Raw genomic sequence first — 19,824 nt, forward strand, 5'->3', positions numbered from 1 at the left:
GATGGGAGAACACACAGTGAAGTGGTGGACCCGGAAGCCCCTTTTGGCTCTGTGATATGCCAGCCCCCAAGCAAAGATCTCTACACATATGTGCCCTTCCCCACCTCCAGACCCAGTTCATGAACATCAGTCTGGCATCATCTCCGGGGCTTGCACAGTTCCTGAGTGGTCTAACTGAACCCTCACTGCACCCTATCAGGCAGATACTATTTCCCCATATTTCACAAGAGAAGAGTGAGGCTCAGAAAAGTCACATAACCAGCTCCAAATCACACAGCTAATACATATCTAAGCTGGATTTTGACTTAAAACCAAGACTCTGGTACCAAAGCCTTGATGCCTTTTCCAAATAAGAAACTGAAGTTCCTGGGAGCTCCTGGGAAATGAAGGCAAATGGCTCTGAATGAAGTTAGGCATTGTGTTCACAAGTGCTACTAACCGTGTGGGACACTGGTGTTCCATTCCAGCCCCACTACTTCTATCCCAGCTAGCCCCTTTTCGGCACTCCAGTAGGGGGCGCCATGATCTTCCCACAGATCTCTTTTCCAGGGCCCCCTCTCCTAACTCCCCCAGGGAAGCCCACAGCAACCTGTCCCTCAATATTTTGGCCATGCCTGGAATAAGAACTAAATTAAGCAGCACCTGGGTGACTCAGTCGGTTAAGCATCTGACTTCGCTTCAGGTCACGATCTCGCAGTTTGTGGGTATGAGCCCTGCACCAAGCTCTGTGCTGACAGCTCTGAGCCTGGAGCCTGCTTTGGATTCTGTGTCTCCTCCTCTCTCTGCCCCTTCCCTGCTCGTGCTCTTTCTCTCTCTCAATAATAAATAAACATTAAAAAAAAAATAAAAAGAAGTAAATTAAGTGCTAGAAATAATGAAGGGTTGGTGGTGAGCCCACCATCCTACCTACCTCATGAACCTTGGGTACATTGAGGCCTTGGGCTCGCTGGCCTGGCCTACCAACACTCACCTCTTTTGGCCTCAGTGCCTTGGCCAGGCTAGTAGTTAAGGCCTTTCTCACTTAATGGGAAAACCCGTTTTTTTCAGGAGAGAAGCCACAGTCATTAATAATGGAGATTGGGCACTAGAACAGGCCAAAAGTCATGAAGAGCTGGGAGACAAGAGCCCCTCCTGGTATATTAAAGCACACCGTACCCAACCATTTGCAGGACTTCTCACTTTGACACAGACACAACACAAATAAAAACCCAGATCACAGCAAACCGGTGACTATATTTTAATAAATCAAAGTCTGGAATCCTAAGCCTCAAACGATTCCTTAGGACACTCCAGGAAGGCAGACATTCATTCGAGTGCAGATTCACTTATCACCTCATATATTTTTGTGTGTACTAAGGTTCCATGTTGGCTGAGGGGAGGGGAGCAGAGCAGGGAAACTAAACTCCTAAGGTAAGACAGAGTCAAAGGCTGAGTGAGTTAATGGGAACTTTTCCAATGAAACTCCACGTTGCTACAAAATGTTTTGTTCTGATTTGCCATCACAGTAACCTGAAATACAGAAAACAAAGTCAATGACAGAAAGTTGGACCCAATGTTAAAGGTACATGGGGTATGTCAGGATGGCCTTAGGGCTCAGCTTTATTCAAATGTTTCTTGTAGGGTTACAGCTAGACGTGGCAGTAATTCATCTGTAATTCATTGGCATCCTTAAGGCCTTCTGAAATCCTTTGAATTTCTCCGGGGGCAAGAGAGAGGGGACAGCATAGGAGCTGCTGTTTTAAAGTTTTCCTTTTATGTGCCTTAAAATTCCTCACTGAATCTTTTCTTTAAAAAAATTTTTAGTGTTTTTTTTTTTTTTTTTTGTTAGAGAGAGAGACAGAGTGCAAGTTAGGGAGGGGCAGAGAGAGAGGGAGACACAGAATCTGAAGAAGCTCCAGCCTCCCAGCTGTCAGCACAGGGCTCAACATGGGGCTCAAACTCAACAACCATGAGATCATGACCTGAGCCAAAGTTGAAGGCTTAACTGACTGAGCCACCCAGGTGCCCCGCCTCACTGCATTTCAAAGGATTGGGAGCATATCCTCCTATCTCAGGAAGTGGAGGCCAAATCAGCCTGGCCTCAGTCACTCTGTGGGTGGTTCTATAGAATGTCCACCATGTCCTCTGTCATGTGTCAGCAGGCGGTTCTACAAGGAGGGTCGGGGTCACAGAACAACCATGGTTTGCATCCAACTCAATTACCTGTGGGAGGTTTGGGGCAACCTGTGTAATCTTTCATAGCCTGAGTTTTCTCATCTGTAGAATGTGGATCATGAGAGTATCTACTTCATGAGGTGTCTCTGAGGATTAAGTGACATAATTCAGGGAAAGGGCTTGGTGTGGGGCCTGGCTGTGGTGAGATCCTTTGCGCACCCTCCATTTAGGCTGCCCCCAGGGTAGAGCATCAAAATCTTATTTTTTAATGTGTTTGGTTTAGGTTCATATCTGTTTGGTGTGGCATGGGCCAGCTAGTTAGATGACTGATGGAGGAGTTCAGTTCTGTTCTCTTTTTCTACATGTTAACATTACCCTATTTGGATTTTGAAACTCAGTTTCCCGTGGGAGTGAGTGTCATTTCAAAATAGACTGCACACTTTCCTCCAAAATGTTACTGGTTTTTAAAGCAAGATCAGACAGGGGTAGTGCTCGCTTAGGCAGCACATATGCTAAAAAAAAAAAGATCAGATAAGAGTAACGTCTATAAAAAGATTCAACGATTGTTCTGGGGAATCTCAAAAAACATAAGTGAGGAAAACAAGCTAGTCAATTTCATGGCACTCTAGTTCCATATGAGAAAAAGAGCATTTGTTGAAATGGTTCTGTTTCAAACTTGCTATGGTGAGGTCTCTCTTTAACTTATAAAAAAATTGTTTTTATTTATTTTTGAGAGAGACAGAGAGAGAGAGAGAGAGGCAGAGTGTGAGTGGGGAAGGGGCAGAAAAAGAGGGAGACACAGAATCTGGAGCCGGCTCCAGGCTCTGAGCTGTCAGCACAGACCCCGATGCAGGGCTCAAACTCACGAGCCTTGAGATCACGACCTGAGCTGAAGTCAGATGCTTAGCCAACGGAGCCATCCAGGCACCCCTCTCTTTAACTTTGGCAGCAATGGCCATTATTTGCTGCCCGGCTCTTCACTGGGGCTACTGACTCCCTAAACAATGTTAATTTTGTCAAAATGGTTTTTTGGGCAGTGTAGCCACACAGACTGGGCCTGGGGTAGCAGATATAAAGGAAGAGCCTGTCCTCTGCAGTTTGATTTAATTAAAAGTGCTAGGGTTTTGGAAACGGGCTTTTGCCCATCCCTCCTGAAACAGCCCCATGATAAGGCCAGTGAAAGATCTGGTCAAGAAGGACCAAACTGGGCCCAACAGGGCTCCTGAGACTCCTTGTTTTCTCTCTCTGGCAAAAGCACCGTATTTCACTGGCCTGTGGCCCAAACTCACTGTCCACTGACCCCTCAGGAGAGTGTGCGGTGCCCTGACCCTCACCCACTCACCGTTGTGAACGATCAGCCTGTACTGCCTGGCCAGGCACAGCTCATCCTGTCTCTGCCGCACGATTTTCTGCACGTCCGGGGGAAGGCCGTTGGGGTCGCGGGCAAACACGAAGGAGTAGCTGTCAGCGCAGGTGCCGTCAAGGTTCAGGAGACGGCAGGAGTACTGCACCGCGTAGGTGTCATAGTCGGTGTCGATGATCCAGTGGTCATCATCTGCAAGCCAGAAAGCCACACTGCCAGTGCCGCTCCCTCAGCCAACTCAGGTGCCAGGGAAACTGACGAACACGCTCAAGAAACTGGTGACTTCCTGAAACTGGTTTTATTTCATTAGGAAACAGGAGACTACAGAGAATTCTGATGGCTTTTACAAAGCTGGGAAAATAAGAAAGCCTTTGTTCTCCTTTGCAGAAAAGAACCCTGGAGTTGAGGGCGTGGGGGGCCGCATTCACTTCAACGATTATCTCCCACCCTGACAATAAATGTGATTGTATCTATCCAAAGAACCACGGAGAATGTGGGCCCATCGAAAACCACAAAATAGACCTTTCTGCTGTTGTCTTCTCCATCCATTTTCTAACAATGTCTGTGCCTTTGTGGCTGATGTCTTCTCACTGCCCTGCTGCCCCCTGATCCACTGGAGGATGCCATTCTGGTGATCCCCTTCACGGCTTTTCTGCTTCACCCTAATTCTGGCTTAGAAACCTGACATGCTTCTTCATGCTGGCAAAAGAGAGTAATTTTTGTGTTGAGGACACAAGGTGCCCACCCTTCTGACATCACATATTCATTCTTAGAAGCTTGTATTTTTCAGATCTCCCCTGACAGAGGCAGAGCTGAGCCCTTGAAGAATTTAGATTTTGTTTAGCCCTAAGGCTGGGAGGTAATAAGCCATGAAGAAGTGTACACAAAGTGGTATAAATGTCAACAAAGGCAGGATGAGAAATAACATTAATAAGAATGTATGTTTGAGAGATTTGGACTGGGGAAACAACAATGAATGCTCAGGTTTACCTGAATACCTTATATTTGGTAAAAAGTGCCACATCTCCAGGGTGCCTGGGTGGCTCAGTTGGTTAAGCATCCAACTCTTGATTTCAGTTCAGATCATGATCTCACAGTTCATGGGATCAAGCCCTGTGCTGGGCTCCATGCTGACAGCTCAGAGCCTGCTTGGGATTCTCTCTCTCCCTCTCTCTGCCTCTCCTGTGTGCACGGGCATGCTGTCTCTCTCAAGATACATAAATAAACTTTTAAAAAGGAACAAAATTTTAAAAATAAAACTTTTTTAAAAAGCGCCACATCTCTACTTAACATTCTCATTAACATGTAGCCATGGCTAGGACTTTCTGAGCAATTAATTATGCATCGGTCACTGTGTAAACAATTTTTCCTCCCGTCTACCCAAAAGTCCACACTGTTATTCCTATTTTACAGATGAGGAAACTGAGGTACAGAGAAACTAAATAATTTACCCAAGATCACAAAGAGCAGGACAGAGCTGGAGCCCACAGGCCTAACATCTACACCACATTAATTCCAGGCAGTAGGTAACTTGGGGAAAGAGGGGACAAGAAACAAGAAACGAAAAGCCTCTGTGTCTCCATCTCCTTCCTGCCCAAGCCGTGAAGCAGGTGACAGTCCCTGTTCTATGTTGGTTCCATACGAGAGGAATGCAGAGGAACCCGGGTCCCCCGGCCTCAGAAAGCATAGGGGGACCTCTACTACCCACCTAAGCCACCTCAGAGTGTGCTTCTCGGCTCGGAGAACCCTGAGAGCGCCAGCTGAGGAGGGCTTCAGTGTGAATCCAGACCCGCAGGACAGCTGAGCCCACAGTTCAGCTCACTCCAGGCTCTCCAGGAGGAAGAGTGAGCCACTGCTGTACCTCCAGGCTTTCCCACGGGACAGGGTCCTAGGCCACAGCTGAGGGTGCCCAGACACAGGAGCTGGGCCAGGAACAGAAGCCATGGGGCCACCTGCTGGGCCTCACTCTGACCAGGGCCTTCCCTCACTGGCTCCCCAGCCTCTGGGCAAAGTCTTCTTCCTCTGCAAATGAAGTCATTTCTTCCCTGGTGATGGGGCTCAGTGTGCCTGTCAGAGGCGCCCCAGCGGCCAACCCCTCAGACACGAATGGGCTCTCCTTTGAAATGCTACCCCAATTCGAGATCGAGGCAGCTGTCAGCTCAGCAAATCTGCAGCTTAATTTTGTTTTTCCAAGATTGTTGCCAGAATGTGAATTCTGACTTAAGAACTAAATAATTTTCAATGCTTGGTTTTAAGAAAATTGACTACTGTTCTTGACTTTTTTTTTTTTAAAAAAGGCCTAAGTTGGTTTGGTTTATCTCCAGGTTCTTTTTGGCTAAACAGTTCAAAGAAGAAGAATTTAAATCCTAACAATCTTTGCCAGATTCTCCCTCCTAAGGCAAGAGATGAACTGCCTGAGCGCCACTTGAAAGAATAAACTTGGTCCTCCAGCCTCCTCCCTCCCAGCAGCTGGGGGTGGGTCACCTTGTAGAGCCAGAATCCCCCAGACATTTCTGGATAGTAGCTATCTGCATGCAACAGAGCTGGGGAGGGAGAGTGATCAAGGCAGCGGCCATATGGCCAGGAGCCCCCGCAGCTGCCTCTATACTGTACCCACATGGACGGGTTTAGAGGTTTTAACTAAATGCCAGTCCAAAAAACAAAGAAAACACTCAGTAGATGGAGTTGTCTCGGTGACCTGGTTCCCTTGCAGATCTGTTGCTCAGTGCAGTGGGCCAGGAACAGGTCCCTTCAGCATCCTACACCTGTGTCCTCCCATCATCGAAAGTGAACAAACAGGTGAAAAGCTCCCTCCAGTTCTCGGTCTAATAGTCCAGTAGAGCCGGATGGTGGGTGTGATGCTATTTCTGACTAATTGCCCCCCCACCCCCCACCAAAGTCTAGCAGGCCCTGACAAAGTGAATGGAGTCTGAGACCTTGAAACCTGAGTAAGCAAAGATAATCTTTGGATTGAATTATCTAGAGCAGTTTCTCAAGCTTCACTGTGCAGAAGGAGCATACCTAAGGACCATACCAAAACTGCCAACTCCGGGGCCCGACCCCAAGAGTTTCTGATTCAGAAAGTCTGGGTTTGAGCTCACAAGTCTGCACTTTCAACAAGCACCCAGCTGATCCAGACGTAGGTGGTCTGGGGACCCAGGTTTCAAGAACTGATGTACATAACGTTGTTATGTAGCCTGCACAGGCTCCTTTACCAGCAGAGTGATAGACTTTATCTGGAAGACAGACAAAGGAGAGCCTTTGTCCAGGTCTTGCAGGAATGGCCCGAAACAATAATGACCAAAGCTGATATTTTCTGAGCACTCATTATGCATCAGGTTAAGCATTTTTCATGCATTACCTTAATTTGTCCTTCCAACAATCTTATGAAATAGGAACTATTCTTTATCCCCATTTCTGTTAAGGAAATCAAAGTTCAGAGAGGCTAGTCAATGGTAAAACCTACATTCCACCAAGATCGGTTGATGATGGCATTCCTTAACCCCTGAGACGTCCTGTTTGCTGCTGGCAGAGCTGGGGCAGAAGGAGGCCAGTATAGAGCACGCCCAAGGCTGGGGCAGCAAGCCATGTTGGAGTGTGCTGACACTGACACTTAATATTCAACTTGAGAGATTTACTGCATTTATTTTTAAAATAACATGACAACAAATTTAGTGAGCCTTTGTTCTTGAGCTATTTTCTCTGCATAAGTGTACCTCGTTTTAAACACATCTGTTTGGTGAAATGCAGCATGTGAAGAGGGGGAGAGACTAAGAACGCAGGTCACTCTCTGAGGCTTCAGACCCTCCTGACCAAGTCAGGGTTTAATGCCAGACCAAGATCAAGGAAGAAAGAAATTGGCACAAGGAGAGATGGTAGAGTTTGTAAAAGCCCCCCACCTCCCCAGGCCCCAAAGCACGTAAGATACAGGAAGGTAGAAACAACAAATCATACGGTCTGTGGGACACTTAGAAAACACTGGGGCAGCTCATGCCCTGGGCAAAGAGGTATCACTAAGTGCCACTAAGTAGCCACGTGGCCCTGGGCTAGTCACTTCTCTAAAAGATACCTCAGTTTCTTCACTTGTAAAATGAGAGGCTTGAACTGATGGTCTCTGTGGGACCTCCCATCCCGTGCCCAGGTGATGAAATATAACTCATGCCTGGGGAGAAAACGAAGCACTAATAATCTACACTTGCAGAGAACACACATCTCAGGCATTTTTCTAACTTCCTGCAGGTCAACTCACTGCATCCACAGAAGACAACTCCATGAGGCAAGGGTTATGATCACCTCCTTTTGTAGAGGAGGAAACTGAGGCACTGACAGGATAAGGAACACACTTGAGTTCCCACAGGTAGTGGGTCGAGTTAGGATTTGAACTCAGGCAGTCTAACTTTTAAACCCTGCAGGCTCAGGGTGCCTGGGTGGCTCAGTCGGTTAAGCGTCCGACTTCAGCTCAGGTCATGACCTCACGGTCCGTGAGTTCGAGCCCCACGTCAGGCTCTGGGCTGATGGCTCAGAGCCTGGAGCCTGGTTCCGATTCTGTGTCTCCCTCTCTCTCTGCCCCTCCCCCATTCATGCTCTGTCTCTCTCTGTCCCAAAAATAAACGTTGAAAAAAAAAAAAAAATTTAAACCCTGCATGCTTCACCACTATCCAGCACTGCTTCTTTCCTGCAAGGGAATCTCACAAGGAACTGAATTCTGAGCCTTCCATATTGTAGTCATCTCACTGAATATCTATAGCCATCGCTTTAAAGATTTTAAGTTGTTTTTGTTTTTGTTTTTTTGCCTCCAGATGAAATCCTAGGTAGAATCTCAACCTACCAGAGGTACAAGCAAGACTAATCTGGTTTGGTAGCAAAGGAGGGGGTAGGACACAAGAGGCAAACCCCACCTCCTCATCGGGTTCTCTCCCACTCTTCCCAAATGCACTACCAGCAGAATCCTAGTTCTTTCCAGAGTGGATCTCAAAATGCAACAGAGCATTATGTGTTTACGTTTACTAAAAATTAGTAATCTTGTACCTCCAGTATTGATTTTTGTAATTCATTACCAGAAACGCATATCTTTCACACTAAATGAATCACTCTAGAAAGTTTTGCTGCATTCTTTAAAATACTTTTTTACTACTTACCTGGGAGTTGGAATCCCTGGCTTTTGACACTGGCTCCCACAAACTTGTATGACCGTGGGCAAATCAATACTTTCTCTTGGTCTCAGTTTATTCATCTGTATATTGAACCCCCTTTGTAGGGGTAACTCCCTAAGATCCCATGATATGTCCCCCTTGGCCTGCATTATTTCCTGGGTACCAAATGGATTCCAGATGTGAAACTTAAGAGAAATGGAAAGAAAGTCAAAAAGGCAGGTAAATGTTGTGTTCTTATGATCAGCCTAGATTTTAGGATGTTTTTCTGAGTCTTCAACACCCTGTCTGTCCCCCATCTGAGTTTTGGTGCTTGGGAGAAAGCAGAGAGATCAGTGCCACCCAGAACACTGTGCCTGGCTCAGAATCTCAGCATCTGCAGGCAGGGCACCCCGGAGTCAGCCAACCCTATGCACAGTGCTCCCCACATCCTTGGATAAAGGTCTCCCAGCCTCTGCTGGGGCCCCAAGTAATCAAGCTGTCTCAGGGATTCAGCCCAATGAAATGGAGGAAATACAAAACCAGGGTGAATGGTGAGGTGGGACGGGTCTTGGGGAGGTGGGAAGTCTGAGCATGGAGAAGGCTACACACCTTGGCACAGTGGCTGGATAGGAAAATGGCAGAAGGAGGTCACCTAACAAGCCCAAAGTCCTTTTGAGCTTGGGCCAGGTTTTCTGAGCTGGAGGTAGGGAAAGTGGGCAGGGAGGGGGCCTGGTGAGTCCCAATCTCACCTCCCCAACCTCAGGCCCTGCTCAGGGTTCCTGCCACTTACAGACCATTCTTTCCAAGGGTGCCGCTGAAGAAGAAACTCGGCAATCTGGCCAGGTATGACCCCCCCCCCCCCCCCCATCCCCTGAGATGGTCCTACTGAACTGACTACTCACTTCCTTTCTGGAGAAAGGACGCTACGCCCCAATACTTCATCTTGAACTTAGCAGAGTCCTCAGTGTCTGTGAAGGTGCCCACCATGTCTGCGCACACGTCCCAATTACTGCAAAAGCCAAAGAGATCCTGAGCCAGGCCGACAAAGGGCTTCCTCCCACCATCCCACCCGGAGGCTGCCCCCCCCCCCGCCCTCCCTAGTCAGGGTTGGGTGCTCAGCTGGAGATGGGGGGCTGAGGGAGGCTCTGACTTCAAAAGACGGACTCGGCCCTTGGCCGTGGCGCTCATCTGGCCATTTTCATCCACAGAGAACTCGGCGACGATGTTGTCCTGCAGAAAGAGGCCCTCGGGGTCCTTCTTGGCCATGGCGTACCAGGTCCCGGAGAACTGCGAAAGAGGCGAGCGCGGTGTTTGGAGGCTCGGCGTGCAGGGCCGGCCTCCGGGAAGGGAGAACGCGGGGCACCGGGGACCGCCCGGCAGATACCTACCCGAGCCTTGTCGAAGTTCTCCTTCACTCGGAAGCTGCTCACCCGGCAGTCGCGTTCCGCCCGGGCGCTGCCCAGCGCGGCCAGAAGCACCAGCGCCCACACCCACGCCATCGTGCCCAGAAGTCCGTCCTGCGGGTACCGCGCGCCGTGAGCGCCCGCCCGCGACCCCCGGGCCCTGCCCGCCCGCCCGCCAGCCCGCGACCCCCGGCCCTGTCCGCCCGCCAGCTCGCGACCCCCGGCCGGCTCGCAGCCCCCGGCCCCGGCCCCGGTCCCCGCCCCGCCGCCGCTCACCGCCCGGAGCTGCGCGCAAGCCTGGTGGCGGCGTGGTGCGCGTGGAGCCAGGGAGACGAGCGCGCCGCAGGGGCCGCCCGGGCGCTTTATAGCCCCGGCGGGAGGGGGGTCGCGCTTTCGTAACGGCCGGGGGTGAAAGACCGAGGGGAGGCGCCGGGCCGGCCGGCCAGCACTTGCATAACGCGACCTGACTCACCGCCGCCCGGGGCAGGGAGGGTCCCTTTGGGCGGGAGCCTCACCTCCGGGGCCGCCGCGGGCGGTGGAGCTGCCGCGCGGGGTGGCCTCGGCCGAGCCGCGGATACAAGCCCTGGCCTGGTCACCCGGCACTCGTGCCAGCGACCGCCAGCTGCGGCCTGGGGTGGCCTCGGGGCCCGGTGGCTCTGGCTGCAGGCGCAGGTCGGCCTGGCGGGAAGACCGTGGCCTCTCCCAGGGGGAGGGGGGACCCCGGGATGCTGGCCGGTGCCTCGGCGCCCGCGCCCCGGGCCCGTGCCAGGTTGGCCTCTCTAACCTCCGACGGCCAGTTGTGCAGGGGGTTGGGGATATTTCGGTCAAGGAGCTTTTCATTTTATAAAGGACGTATTTTACTCTCTTTCGGGAGAGTTGTGGTACTTTCTGGGTCAATATTTGTTCTTTAGTTTCAACATCTTTAGAAGCATTAAAATCCTCCCTGTTAAATATTCTCCAGAAACGAACCCTGGTCAGAGCAGGAAATACTTGAGCAACCTCGGTGGTCGCCTACTTACTCTGTGGCACTTCGCTCAAACCGCTTTGAAACACGTCTACCAATTGTTTATGATGCAATTTTATTTCAAAGCCATAGTGGAATTTTGTTTTGTCTTCAAAATACCTAAGGTGAGTTCGCTGAAGAGTGGACAGGAGCTGGGAGGCGAACAAAATTCTATGGTCAATTGAGGCAAAATGCTGTGACTCGTTATGCTATTTTGCCTACCTGATGGTACCATTTACTGACCATGTTTTTGTCGTATCTTTCAAAGTTAGCGTTCCTCGCATGGGTCAAAGAAGTCAGAGGATGCAGCATTTGATTGAATGAGAGTTAGTGGTGTGTCGAAGAAGCAGGCGCCTTCCTAGAACTCTCTGGACATCCACCTGCCTGGTTCTCTGCTTCCACCTGCCACCTTGCCCTCCATCCCTGCCTCCTCCCCCAACTTGACTCTTTAGGGTATCTCTGGAGAGATGCATCTGGATGATGCATTTAACTCCTTACTGCCCCAGAGGGAGGAAAGCCCTGTTCTGGCCAGCCGGCTACTTAGGAGATGTTCTGGTTAGGCCAGTTTTATCACAGGACGAATCATCCCAAATAACTCAAATAAGAGCTGCCCCTGCAGGGCCCGTGTGGGGGGAGGTACACGTGGCAGTGTATGTGCACCCTGGGTGGGAAATGACTTTTGGGCATCTTTCTCCTGTCCAATCAGTGCTTGGACCCCCTCCTCAACATTCCAGAGTCAAGCCCTTCCAGCTTCTTCTCCAACAGGTCCAGTGATGGAGGGAGAGCTCTTGGCCGAGTGTAACTGCCCTTGGATGGTTATTACTACCAGAAAAGTTCTCCCGGGAACCGCATCCCTTTCATCGGTTTCCCCTAGAACATGTGCTGGCGGTCCTTGCACACGCTACGTGCTGAATAAATGCAGAGAATTTCAGCACACTGTATGGCGATTGTTTCTGCAACATGTTTTTTTCATGTGTTAGATGTGTAAGAGGTGCTGTAACTGTTCCTTCTTCTCTCTCTCTTTTATTGATCTGTCGTGAACCTTGGTGTCCCAGATACCAGCAAAGAAAAACAGTTTATTTTGGCATTCTCTCTCAAATTTCTTCCTGACTGCAAATAGGTGAATACAGGTCAACTGGTGTTTTTAACATCGGTACTTTGAAATTTGTCCTCATAAAGTATTTTTTTTTTCAAATATACGTGTATCTATATAATAAAAACAGGAAAAGATGTTCATGGTGATTACCTCTGTGTGATAGGATTAAGGACATTTGAAGGTTGTTTTTGGTTTTGTTTTTTGATTTGTACCTTTTTGTACTTTTCAAAGTTTCCTAGAGTGAAAATGTTTAATCAGAAAACAAAACAAATATTCTCATTACAAACATTTTTCTCCCTCCACCCGGAAGTAAAGTTATGTTTTAAATTATGGATCATAGATGATATACACAAAAGTTCATTTGCTGCCATACTTCATGGAAAAGGCAGACCATGAGTCTTTCATCTTGGTATCTGCCCCTCCCTCAACTTTTCCATGAGATTTATTAAGAGACTTTCACTTAGTAGGTACTCACTTAACAGACATTGACTTCATTTGTTTTATTGAAATGAATCACTTTAGGTAAGCTTCATAAAAGATTTATTTAAAAAGATTTGGCCAGAGGTCATTCTTTGTACAGTATAATTTCTCAGGATTCAGCGCTTATCGCAGAGGTGGGAGCTAGTCTTCCAGCAAAAAATGTGCATTCCTCTTCCATGGTGGAGAGTTGTGGAGAAGAGACTTTTTTGCCAGAAGGCACCTCCCCACTTCCTGGAGCTCCATAAAGCCACATGCCTAAGTCTGGTGGATGGAATGTGGACAAAAGTGCTGTGTGTCAGTCCCAGACAGGGCTTGTAAAAGCTGCCTGTCCAATCATCCGTGCCGTCTCTCTTCCCTCATCTGCCAGCCGGCAGAGACGCCACAACCCGGGACCCCACCAGTGACTAACTTTTTGTGAATGAAAAATAAACTTCCGTTGGGTTAAGCTGCTGAGATTTGGGGGGTTTACCTGTAACAGAATAGTGTAACCTTAATGAATACAGCAACAAGCAAGTCACTAGCTCCTAGGAAATATGGAAAGATGTTTTACCATAATTGAAAGAAAAGCTAAGGCAAAGAACTTTATGTTCTTACCCTCGTAACAATTAAGCATTTCAAACCAACTCCATTTCATGCAAACTGACATTTACATCCACATCCTGACAGAAAGGCCAAGGAAAATGAAAAACAAGGAAATTGGGTAGCGTTTATCTTCCGACTACATTTAAAAGATGCCAAAATAATTGGTGGGAAAATGAAAAGATTACTTATTCGGCCAACTTTTTCAGGTGCAAAGGGTCAAACTGATTTTTTCAACAGGTTTCTTTTCAGTGGTTACAAAGTCATCAGTCAGTGTCCTCAATTTAGGTGAAAATAACATGGATCCCACCAAGTGAATTATTCCTGAGACACCTGGTCCCACCCATCAATTCGGTGTGTACAGAGATTCCTGTGAGCAGATGTGTAAGGTGAAAGGAGCCCTTTGCACCTGGCTGCCAGGATGTAACTGAAATCCCTGCCTTTGGGGGGTGCCTTTTGGTGATGACCAATAGTGGGAACAGAGAACCTGGCTGAGGTGGAACTGAAGAGTGTATTCAGTATAATGATCTGAAACGTACTTGGTTAATCTAGGGTATTGTTGCTAGTTTTGTGTGGGTGCTTCAGTCTCATGTGCATATGATTTGGCTATTATATAAGCACTGCTTCCTGTAGAAATAAGTCAACTGCAGTAGAAAATGTTAGCAACAATAGAAGTATTACATCTGTTTATTAGTATAGTATACTACTGAGAAACGCAAACTTGTTAAGCAGAAAGTTTAAGGAAGTGAAACCATTCTTTTGTACATCTGTAGGCTTTTAAAAGAGTTCCTGGAATTTTTATTTAACTTTTTTTAAATTGGTGTTTAATAACATTTTCATATATATGTGTGTGTGTGTGTGTGTGTGTGTATAATTCCTTAAAGGAAGTGTCTTTGTATATTCCCCTACAGCAGCTAGTATGAGGTCTTGTGTACCAGTGGGTACACTTTTTCATTTAATCCTATTTAAACTGGCAGTTTGGGGGTAGGTCACTATCCTTACTAGCTGTGTGACCTTGAGCTAGTTAACTTAATTTCTCTGTGCTTCAATTTCTCGCCTGTAAAATACAGACAATCACAGTACCTACCTCCGTAAGTTCTTGTAAGAATTAAATGAGTTAATATATGTAAGGGTCTTAGAAGAGTACCTGGCACCGATTATATATTATAATGTTAGCTATTCTTATGATCACTTTTGTATTATCAATACCTTGCGGCTTATATTTCTAAAATTATTCTGAGTAAGTGGAATGTTGCTTTCACATTGACCTAGTTGTTGTTTCAGAGATGTTTTATCTAAATAAATGATAATTAATGTCTGTAATATCTTAGAAATGTTGACATAAAAATTAAACAATGAAGTTCAACAAAGTCAACAAGTATTGTGTAGTATTAAAAACTCAGGGGTGCCTGGGTGGCTCAGTCAGTTAAGCGTCTGACTCTTGATTTTGGCTCATGTCATGATCTCACCACTTGTGAGTTCGAGCCCCACATCAGGCTTTGTGCTGACAGTGCAGAGCCTGCTTGAGATTCGCTCTCTCTCTGCCCCTCCCCCCGCCTCAAAAATAAAATAAGCATTTAAAAATTTTTTTAATTCATTCTAAGTAGTATGTTTGGTGATTTAAAAAAAATATTGTTATTTTCTTACATTTGTTTTTTTCAGTGCCTTGTACTGAGCAGCCAATAAGTAACACAAAGTTCTTGTCAGCACTGGCCAGGGACTCTGCAGGAACCACCCTGAGCAAGAAGGGCAGTGGAGACAATAGGACTTGGTCAAAGACAGGAGGAGAGAGATAGGCAGGCTTTCAGAATTTCCCTTAAAAAAAATCTTTGTATAAAATGCCATGCAGTACTCAAAGTAGTCCCCAGTGACCCCTCTTTCCTTGCTTGCTTTTTTCTTAAGTTTATTTATTTTGAGTTGGGGGGAAGGGAAGGGCAGAGAGAGAGAGGGAGAGAGAGAAACCCAAGCAGGCTCTGCATTGTCAGCACAGAGCCCAACACGGGGCTCGATCTAACGAACTGTGAGATCATGACCTGAGCTGAAATCAAGAGTCGGACATTTAACTGACAGCCCTTCAGGTGCCCCTCACTTGCTTTTTCTAACTTAAACAATTGCCTGCTCCTGTCAATTGATGCCTAGAATTGGGTCTCACAGTTTTTCATTCCCAAGCAACCTCACCCATAGCCTATGAAAATAACCTTAAAAATTTTGTCTATTGGGGTGCCTGGGTGGCTCAGTTGGCTAAGCCTCAGACTTTGGCCTAGGTCATGATCTCGTGGTTTGTGAGTTTCAGTCCCATGTTGGGATCTATGCTGACCACTCAGAGCCTGGAGCCTGTTTTGGATTCTGTGTCCCTCTCTCTCTCTCTGTCTCTCCCTGCTCACACTCTTGCTTTCTCTCAAAACCAAGTAAACATTAAAAAAAATTTTTTTAACTTTATGAATGCAGGAATTTATTACACAAATTATATATGTTCATTATAGACACTTGAGAAAAATCATATAGGCAAAAAAAAGAAGTTTAATGTGATAAATCCCATCACTTTGAAATAATCACTGTTACCATGCTGGTATACACACCTCCATGTATGTGTATATAAGTGGAATTGTATGGCAAAACTATCTTGCAGTTTACTACATATCGTAAATATCTCTTCATATCAATAAACAGGCCTTTACAGTAGGGTTATTAATAAATGTAGTTTCTATTCTGTGGATACAATGCCATTTACTTACTCAAACTCCTATTGTTGAATATCTATTTTTGATCTTTTACTTTTATATTTGTACTTTTTATGAACACCCTTGTAACAACATTAATCACATACAATCTTAATTATTTTTGCAAGATAAATTCATAAAAGCAGAATTGCAGGGTCAAAGCCTATACACATTTTTAGAGTATTTGATAATGAACAAAATGCAATAAAGCTGCTTAATCTGTATCCCTATGTCCAGTATTTCTTTCTTCCACCTCATCTTTCTAAGCACTACTAGATTAGATTTGTGGAAAAGTACCCTCATAATGTTTTTTCCTGCCCCCCAAACTTACCAGGGTTCAAAATCCTCAGCCTCGTCTCTGAGACTCCTGTAATCTGAGCCCAACCTGCCTTTTCATATTCAGCTCTCACTCTTCCCGGTTACTCTACACCCCATGCTATTGCTCCTGTTGTGACTACCATCTGGAACACACTCGATTTCCTCCCCATCTCCACCCATTAATCCCTTTTCTGAACTCTCATAGCCGTACGTATGTACCTCATTTCTGGCATTTATCATGCTCTGTTCCATGTCTTACAACTCTTTATGTATTACTTTTAACTCCCGTATTATACCACAAGTGTGTGTGAAATTGGGATCAAGACTTACTTGTTGCCTGCATCCCCCCTGAGTAGAAGTGTAACAGTCAGGATTGATTCGGATGTGCTGCAGTAACAAATAGCCCTCATCTCTCAGAGCTAAAAACAAGAAAGGTTTATTTCTCACTCATGCTACATGTCCCATCTCAGGTCAGCAGGAGGCTCTGTTCCAGGACATCCTCACTTGGAATCAGGAGGCCCCTCCATCTGGAACTGATGTGGCAGCAGGAAAATGGAGAGTAGAGGGTCTTAAGCTGGCAATTAATCGTTCTTACCTGAAAGAGACATTTCTGCCCACAACCCATAGGCAAAGTTGATCACGTGGCCCTATAGGGGAGGAGGGCAGGAAAGAATAACCTCATATAACGAGGAGGAGGAGAGAATAAGAAGAGGGGGAACATGAAGTCTCTACCACGGAGGCTAATATGGCGGCTTGTGATGGACAATCAATAGACATGTTGAAAGAATGAGCGAATCACAAATCAGGAGTAATTATAAAAGCAAAAATAAAGAATGGTGGCAATAATAGAATGTGTTTCATTTTTAAATTAATTTTTATTTTTATAAGTAGAGGAATGTTAACATCTGTGGGTATTTTGTTTTTCCTATTAAGTATGTATCTGCATATGGAATATAGATATGTGTTTTTTCCTCTCTGCTTATGAGGGAAGGATGGAACTAGGGAACTGTGAGTACACAACATACTTTTGGTAGAAGTTGGAGCTGTGCCATAGGCACACAAAAGAACGAGGTAGTGTTATGCCCAGAATCTGTGATTCCCAAAGACCACCAGGGAGCCGAGTCTGATGCAAAAGCAAAGAGCCTTTATTCGAGCTAGCTGGAGCTCAATCCCCTACCTGCACCGATGCAGCGGGGTGAGGGGAGGGGGAGGGGGAGGGGGAGGGGGAGGGGGAGGGGGAGGGGAGGGGGAGGGGGAGGGGGAGGGGGAGGGGGAGGGGGAGGGGGAGGGGGAGGGAGTTTCAAGAGCACAAAGGTTTTATAGGATCATGGCCTTAGCCGATTGGCTGGGGAAGGGTCGTGGCCTCAGCTGATTGGCTGGGGGAGGATAGAACAATGGCTGCCAAGGTGTGGTCCCAGATCAGCAATTATCAGCATCACCTGGAACTTGTTAAAAATGCAAATGTTGGGCCTGGTGGTCACAGACCCACTGAATCAGAAACTCTGGGGGTGGGGCTCAGCAATCTGTGTTTGAACAAGTCTTCCAGGAGATTCTGATGCACCTGAAGTTTAAGAACCACTGTGTCTGAGGGTCTCTAACATGTTTGGCCTCAGTGTATACAGAACGTTTCTCACTGGTCACCTATTAACCATTGGCTGTCAGCCTTGCTGTGCTATATAAATACCTAGCACCAAACACCATCCCCAGAGACTCTGATTTAATTGGCTTGGGGAGGGGTAAAAATGCTCCCAGGTCGTTCTAAGCCTGGACAGGGATGAGGGCTCCTGCCTCTGGCCCCTACCTGAGAGAAGCCCTCCCTCTTCTACTCACATTTTCCATGCCTCTCACACTCCCCTTCCTCCCACCTTAGACTTAGGAGGAATGCATCAATTGATAGCCTGCTTTCTTAGAAAACATAAGTTACTCAAGGGGAGGAGGCGTGGCCTGAGGTTTCAGCGGGAACTTCTTTCTGAGGCCATGTCGGGGACATAGTTACTAGTCGGCCGGCCTAGGTCTGCTCTTTCAGTAGGAAGTGTCCAAACTGTGAGAAGGTGATGGTCCCATGAGAGGGGTGGGCTGACTCAGCTCCTTTCTCTACAGAGGTAAACCCCTGCATTACTCTGATTATAATGAGATGCTAATAGGATGTTGAAGTAAACAGCACTCTGAGGAAGACTCTCCTGAGACTAGGCAGAGGAGGACAGAAGGTATGTGCTCTGCAGGGCCCCTTGAGGTAGCAAGTGAACTCCATGAGAAGCCAATAGCTCAACAAGTGCCAGTTCTGAGTTGGGTTCTTCTGGGAAAACCATGTTCCAACCAGGACCCTCTCATTTCCTGACGTAGAACCTGTGACCTCAGTGGATGTGTTTTCCTTTTTCGGTAAGACTGTTATCACTCTATCAAGGTAAGCTTTAAGTTTAGCACAGTAAATGAAACGCACAGGGTTGCTATCTTTGAAGTAGACTTAAATGTGGGCCTAACAGTAACTTCTAGAGTCACTGTAACATGGGGGCTCACTCAAGAGAATCTGTTACAAAGTTTATAGTTTTTTTTAAATGCTTAAAAGACCTTGGCTACCTTTGAAATCAGCATTTAAGTATTCAAGGAAATTGCGGGCAGCTGGGTGGCTCAGTCAGTTGAGAATCCAACTCTTGGTTTCAGCTCAGGTCATGATCCCAGGGTTGTGAGATTAAGTCCCGAGTCAGGCTCCGACCTGGGCGTGGAGGCTTCTTAAGATTCTCTCTCTCCCTCTGCCCCCTCCCCTCCTCGTGATGAGTTCTCTCTCTTTCTCTCTCTCTAAAAAGAAAAAAAGAAAATTCAAGGAAATCAGTTCATGAAATATGTTGTTTGACTTATTAGTTGTATAACAGTGTTTAAATATTTGGGAAAGTGTGCTTAATGGATGTAAAAGTTTAATAAACTGAACATTAAGCCAAACTAAGTAGTACTACGTGTTTTTCCACGCACAACCCCACCCCCCACACCTCACCCCCTCCCCCAAGATGCTGGAGATCCAAGCAACGGACAAGACAGGTTTTATCCACTAGATTTAACAGACTATGTCTCGGAGCAAAAATGCACGAGTCTGGCCATTACTATTCAAAACAAAATCCACACTAATATGCATGGCAGGAAAACCCAGTTAGCAGCTGCATGGGCTGCTTTTTACAATCATGTCTGTTGACAAGGATTATTGCTTAAGTTGTGGCTTGATTAGGCTTGGATCCCAGGCAAATGTTTTGCCGTGTTCACCTTTCTAGAATAAGATTAAGGTTTGTTCCCTTACAACACTACCGAGGTCAAGCTTTTAAATGAGGGGAATTGAGAGGTGAAGGTTTTAGAGAAAGTAGGCCAGGCAACTTGTTTGATCATAGGACTTTTAAGAGAAGGAAAGATTAATATCCATTTTATGTTGTGTGGATGCTAAATGCTTCTATCTCCCCTACGTGCTCATTAAAGTTGCTGTACAAATAAGGAGACACTTCCAAGGTCTAATAGTCTCACTTCATATAGCTGTCATGGAAAAAATGAGTCAAATTGTCAATCGATGCTAATGTAATATCATTAATGGATATA

General features: G+C 46.6%; 1 protein-coding gene across 1 annotated transcript; it reads right to left on the reverse strand.

The window, feature by feature from the left end:
* Positions 1-1,213: 1,213 nt before the first annotated feature.
* Positions 1,214-10,439, reverse strand: RBP4 (retinol binding protein 4). The gene is made up of 6 exons (XM_045438248.1): positions 10,329-10,439; positions 10,038-10,166; positions 9,800-9,936; positions 9,552-9,658; positions 3,497-3,709; positions 1,214-1,509 (listed from the first exon to the last, which is right to left on the reverse strand). The coding sequence occupies exons 2-6, from the start codon at positions 10,146-10,148 to the stop codon at positions 1,472-1,474; spliced, it is 606 nt and encodes a 201-aa protein (XP_045294204.1). The 5' UTR covers positions 10,149-10,166; positions 10,329-10,439; the 3' UTR covers positions 1,214-1,471.
* Positions 10,440-19,824: the final 9,385 nt, after the last annotated feature.

Source organism: Leopardus geoffroyi, chromosome D2 (genome assembly GCF_018350155.1).
Source record: "Leopardus geoffroyi isolate Oge1 chromosome D2, O.geoffroyi_Oge1_pat1.0, whole genome shotgun sequence".
Taxonomy (NCBI): Eukaryota; Metazoa; Chordata; class Mammalia; order Carnivora; family Felidae; genus Leopardus; species Leopardus geoffroyi.